We start from the raw sequence: 5,588 nt of genomic DNA on the forward strand, positions 1-5,588 counted from the left end.
AGCCATGATGAAGTCAAATACTGAGACTGACTAGAAAGAAGATACTTGACTATGTGGGCTTTGATGTACTCAAGTTTCATTTTGCTGAACTTGCTCTCAGAAAAACCACAGCTAGCATCGACGTTGACTCACACAAAGAAACACCCCCACTTCACACCAAGAGCATGTGCTGTGTTTAGATTAGGTCAGCCACAGTGTTGCTAAATAGTTCAAAAGAAAATCAAAGAGTTTGTTCATCATTTGTTCACAAGCTGCTCACACCTGCACACACACTGAACATATTTAATGCCAGCTCTAAGCAAACTCCTGACAAACACGGAAATCTGCATTTCACTTCATATTTCCAGACTTATCCTGCACAGATGTTTTTTGCTCTAGTTGTGAAATCAATGCGCCCATGTTTCCCGTGAACTCTTTTAACTTACCTTACTGCCTGGGGGAAATTCAAACTAAAAACACACAACTGATATTAATTGTCCACCTTTTAATAAGCAGGAAGGGGCCGTTTTAGTTGCAAAAAGGTTTTTCGTAATAAGCGCGTCTTCATCAGTGGTACATTTGCATTTTGTATAGTGTAATGGCCCTCGGAATTTTTAGGAGTATCTTAAGTGTAATTTGCTCAAGCGCGTAAAAGAGGAAAATGGTAAAGCTAAAAATGAAAAATACTTTGTCATCTGGAGATCATGCATGTGCTTGGCAAATTAAATTTGATATCTAGTCATAGTTTCCAAAGACAATAGTCAGACCTGTGGCATACCAACATAAATGAAGACAAAACACACACATATTGTTCAGATACTTAGAGTCACCACCTGACACGGGTGTTGCAGGAGGGACAGGAGTGAACTGTCAGACCTAATAATGTCGTCCACAGGTTGCTATTAGCCCTTCGTTCTCAATTTACCTTAAATCTGTAGGACAATTGCTGTCTGTCACAGAGTAGTTTTTGATACCACCACTTGGGAGCGCCAAAGTTTAATATTTTCAAATTCTCTCTCTATATATATATAAGTAGGTGGATGAACTAATATCCCTGACAGCTGTCATTTAAAAACCCTAATGGATCGCACCTGATGCTGATGAGATTCACCTGGTCTCATTTTACCGGAAGCAGCTGCATAAAGACGGAGACCAGCATCGCTCCTCAGCCTTCAAACGCGCTGCTTTTAGTGTCTTGGTTTCCTTTTCATATTCAATTCTCAGTTATGCCTCCTAAAAAGACCGCAGCAGACTCCGCTAATCCGCCTGTGTCGTCCGCCAGCGACACCCCGGTGGGAGAGAAGAAACCAGGTCCGCTTGTTTTTCATTTAACCAGATAACATGACATTTTAAACCCGTCACTTATAACTCACAACGTCCATTTGCTCTCCAGATGCTGCGGTGCTGCGCAAACTTGCGACTCATCCCTCCACAGCAGTAATGATGAAAGAAGCACTTAAAGAGTTGGACTCACGCAAAGGGGTCTCCTCCCAAGCGATTCAGGCTTATATCAAACAAAAATACCCCTCTGTGGATTTGGTAAGGCTTAAGCACTTGGTCTGTAAGGCCCTGAAGAAAGGAATCGAGACTGGCACGCTGGTGCGGCCTGCCAACTCCACTGTCACTACCGGCGCAACGGGGAAATTTAGGGTAAGATGTCCAAATACAGTTTCATCAAATGGGGTCAAATAACGCTATGAATCGCTCCTTCTTGTCCTCTGACACTAGCTTGCACCAAAGGTGAAGGAGGCAAAGCCTAAAACTGAGAACGTGGATCCCAATGTGCTAAAAGAAGCGAAGGATGGAGCCAAGAAGCCCAAGAAAGCGGGTATGAATAAATCTAATGACGCCTACCTTATTATAAGCCATTTTAAGGGCTATCTGTTTAATGGCCTGTAACTTCTTAAAGGTACCGCTAAGAAGAAAGACAAGATCGATGAAGAGAACGAGTCAAAGGAGGTGAGGCAATGTTTGTGGGGTAAACAATGACAAGCCTTAAAAGCTGCAATGCTGATGTTTTTAAAGTTACACATGTGCCTACTTGCAAATATGTCGACACATGGCAACTCCCAACAGCTTTGAGGCCATGATCTACAGAAACTCTGGGGCATAAAAGTGTATCAATGGAATATTACTTTATTCAACCCTTTCTTACAGTGGGTGGGCTGAGCACATGCTGTTCCACTGCAGTATCCTGCCAACAACTCGGTAGAACCTAACTATAGTATGGCCATTTTAAAAATGCAGAACTTTAAATGTACATTTTTCTGGGGCCTGAAGGGACTGCTTGGACTTAATTATACATTTTTGGTGAAAGCCTTGAATTACTTTATTTATTTTTTTTTTTTATTAATTTTAGGAATCCAAGCCTCCCAAAAAATCTAAGAAAGAAAAGGAAGCTGCTACCGCAGACCCAACTACCTCGAGCGTTGCTCCAGCAAAGAAGCCAAAAGCAAGAAAAGCTGCAGAGAAGGAGGGTGATGGAGCCTCTGATCCAGCCAAAACTAAAGCAGCAAAGACGACCAGAATGGCGTCTCGGAGCAAGGCTGCTAAAGCAGGCAGCGACGCCCCTGCTGCTAAAGCAACTGGGAAACGAGGAAGGAAGAAAGCAGAATAAATGTACAATTGAGTGATATTTTATACTTTTTCAATAAAATCTAAATTTTTAGACCTTGTGTGCTTTCTAATTCATGTGCATTTTGAGGCTGATGCGATGTCCTATTTTGCTTGTATCCGGATATACAGCTTAAGTAGAACTGATGCTTGGTTATGTTTTGTACTACTGCTGAAGTGATGCTTGAGTCTAGACAGTTTTATTGATTGTCTCCTTTTTCAGGATGTTATGTGCAGGAAAGTCCTTTGGATACTCTGAAATTGCATCCCAGTGCCTCCAGGAGGATTAGAAGACGTGCAGCTGCATGTTTTCATCAAGGGGTGAAAATTGGACACACAACTCAAAATGCTGCCCATAAGAGCCAGCAGCAGATGTATTAGTGCTCCAAGAAGTGACCTTCTCCAAACCTTCAAGATGCACCACCTGCTGTTACTGCTCCATCTTGAACAAGTGTGGCTGACGTGCTTTCAACGCCTCCTACAGGATGGAGACTGAACTGTCAGTGAAGGTGCTCCAATCGGCTGCATTAAACATTCTGACTTCATAATCATGACCAAGTTAACCTGCTACAGACACCCTGGGCTCCTGTTACTCACTTTGCTGCACAAAGGAATACTACCTGGCCCCAGATTTTCTGTGTGGTAATATGCATAAACACTTTAATTTTGGAATATGCAGCATTTAACTAATGAAGGTATTAAAACTACATTTTTACAAAGGGACCCTCTTCAAGACGGAGCCCATAGTAATGCCTTTGTCCTATCAGTGGATATTCTGCATTAGTGGTGCGTTTTCAACTACACTACCAAAAACCTGCTGACACAGTGAGCCTGGAGCTTTCCAGGTTGACTAAATGTAACGGTCATTAGTACCACTTGTGCTTTTTCGTCCATGACAAACTGTCTGCTGTGAAAGACACGAAGATCAGATATCTGTAGCTTTCGTAAGATTGATCAGCACTCTTCTCCATGCTGGCAAGTTCTTTCAAATTTCATTTAGTTCTGTCACGTCATTGAGCTGCTCTTGTAGGGCCTCCACTATCACTGTTGTCTCAAGTTTAAGTTTTCAGAGCATTCCTCAAGTTGGCCATTGTTTTCCCAGAGCTCTTGGATCTCATGCAATATAACATCAAAGCCTGATGCCTGGGTATGATCAAGGGTATTGTCCCTGGAGCTAGGAGTTCCTCCATGAGCTCCTGCAGAGCCAGACAGAAGGGCAGCCACCAGCTGCCCTGTCCTAAGCACCCTCGTTCCCCCGGAGCTAACACTCGCATCTCCCTGGGTTTCATCAAAGTATTTTAGGGCTGTAATGTTATCAGTGCTTCCAAACTTTTGCAGATGAGGGAAGGACACCACAACTCCAGCTGACGAGTAAGTGGAGAGACTGCCTGTTGTGTAATGGGCAAGATTAGGTTAGTAAGCAATTAGGCCTCAACTTCATTTGATTATGCCAAAAGCAACATTTTTACTTTTTGTATTACAATAACGGACCGTATTCTTCTTTGAGGTGAGAATCTGAGCACGAGACCTCTACCTGGTGTGAGGTTACCATCTTCACCCTTCATCCATTGATTCCATCAGAATTAGATGAAAGATATTAACATGTTATTTGTGTCCATTAAATGGCATTTTAAAAATACTGGGAGTGTGTGTTTTAGCAACAAAAGTTACCAGGAAAGCACAACTTTTGCACATAACCAAAATTCCATTGAATCATCTCAACTGAATAGCGGTGGAGGCAGAGATTTAGGAGACGACTCAAGACCTGCAATTGAACCCAAATCTGCACGGCCACATAACGTTAAATGCTGTTTGTAATGTGGATGAACGTGGGCCTACTAACTTCATTAAGGCAGTAGCTACTTACCTGGATTCAAACCAAGTCTATTTCAGTGACTTCCGACCTTTCGGGTACCAATCCCGACACAGCTAGTTTGGCCGCTTTGGTTCCAGATGTTTTCACTTGGCATTAGTAATTAAAAGCATTTAGCATTAATGGTTTGACTCAGTAAACAATCATATCACTGTTCTGAACATGCTCGTCATTCAGTTTGTAACCGTTATAATTGATGTAATGTTAAACAGGAACTTGATGCTTCTTCAGTTTAGCTGACGTTACTGATAGTTTGCTAAACTAACGTTCCACCGACCGCCAACAGGCTTTCATGTTATATGCGTAGAAAGCGAGTTATGTTAAAACTATTGAATAGATTGAGTTTTCCTCTGAAACAAATTGAGTTTAAGAACCACTAGTTTTCACGGCTATCACACTTGATAAGAGTTGTTTCTTAATTATTGTGCCTGATCAGACCTCTTTTCAGGACCGTCTGGGCTACAAACTACAAAGTTACTTGACTGACCTCTCCCTGACTCGGACTCCCTTGATGTCGGCTTTGTTGCACCTGTTGGAAAAACAGCATATTCTTCTGCACACGCTCAAATGCACGAATATACCTTGTTGGCAGCACACATCTCGACATGTCATGGGAGTGAAACGCACAGGTGAATAACACATGGATAGCTCAATTCTCATTTGCTATGAAAGGTATCTTAATGGTCTCCTTTGCTGACGCCAAATGCACTTCAAAATGTTGAGGAATGAGTGGTATACTAAATTTTAGTGTTAACATGTCACATTTTGAGTACTGGGTTTTTTCACATTCGCAACAAGTACGACAGCAAAAAATAGCACATCTGGAGGATAATGTATCAACTGCTACGTCAAAACCTTCTACACGTCATGCCTGCGTTACTCTCGTGGCCTTAATAAGTCCAATTACGTTAACATTTCCAAGATTTTGGAGGAATAAGTAGTCACCGGCTTCACACTGGTAACGGTGTTCATAACACCTGTAAGAACACGACCACTCTTAAATACAGTGTATTCCAAACATCTGGCCAACAAGTGAACCAAAGTGACCCCAACACGAGATGTTTTGTTGTGTCATTTACAATTTAGCAACTTCATGACAGAGACAAATACAAGTTACTTTCAA

General features: G+C 42.1%; 1 protein-coding gene across 1 annotated transcript; it reads left to right on the forward strand.

The window, feature by feature from the left end:
- The first annotated feature begins 1,030 nt into the window (after positions 1-1,030).
- Positions 1,031-2,647, forward strand: h1m (linker histone H1M). Its single transcript, XM_031852043.1, has 5 exons — positions 1,031-1,290; positions 1,373-1,629; positions 1,708-1,807; positions 1,889-1,938; positions 2,339-2,647. The coding sequence occupies exons 1-5, from the start codon at positions 1,074-1,076 to the stop codon at positions 2,594-2,596; spliced, it is 882 nt and encodes a 293-aa protein (XP_031707903.1). The 5' UTR covers positions 1,031-1,073; the 3' UTR covers positions 2,597-2,647.
- The last annotated feature ends 2,941 nt before the right edge of the window (positions 2,648-5,588 follow it).

The sequence above is a fragment of the Anarrhichthys ocellatus genome, unplaced genomic scaffold (assembly GCF_004355925.1).
Source record: "Anarrhichthys ocellatus isolate YVR2014 unplaced genomic scaffold, GSC_Weel_1.0 scaffold1, whole genome shotgun sequence".
NCBI lineage: Eukaryota > Metazoa > Chordata > Actinopteri > Perciformes > Anarhichadidae > Anarrhichthys > Anarrhichthys ocellatus.

What these genes read in the sequence shown, in the direction of transcription:
- h1m (XM_031852043.1), top strand. Translation starts at nt 1,074, where the DNA reads ATGCTGATGAGATTCACCTGGTCTCATTTTACCGGAAGCAGCTGCATA. An exon ending in GGTGGGAGAGAAGAAACCAG is followed by an intron (nt 1,291 to 1,372) that starts GTCCGCTTGTTT and finishes TTTGCTCTCCAG; the next exon opens with ATGCTGCGGTGCTGCGCAAA. An exon ending in AAGAGAACGAGTCAAAGGAG is followed by an intron (nt 1,939 to 2,338) that starts GTGAGGCAATGT and finishes TATTAATTTTAG; the next exon opens with GAATCCAAGCCTCCCAAAAA.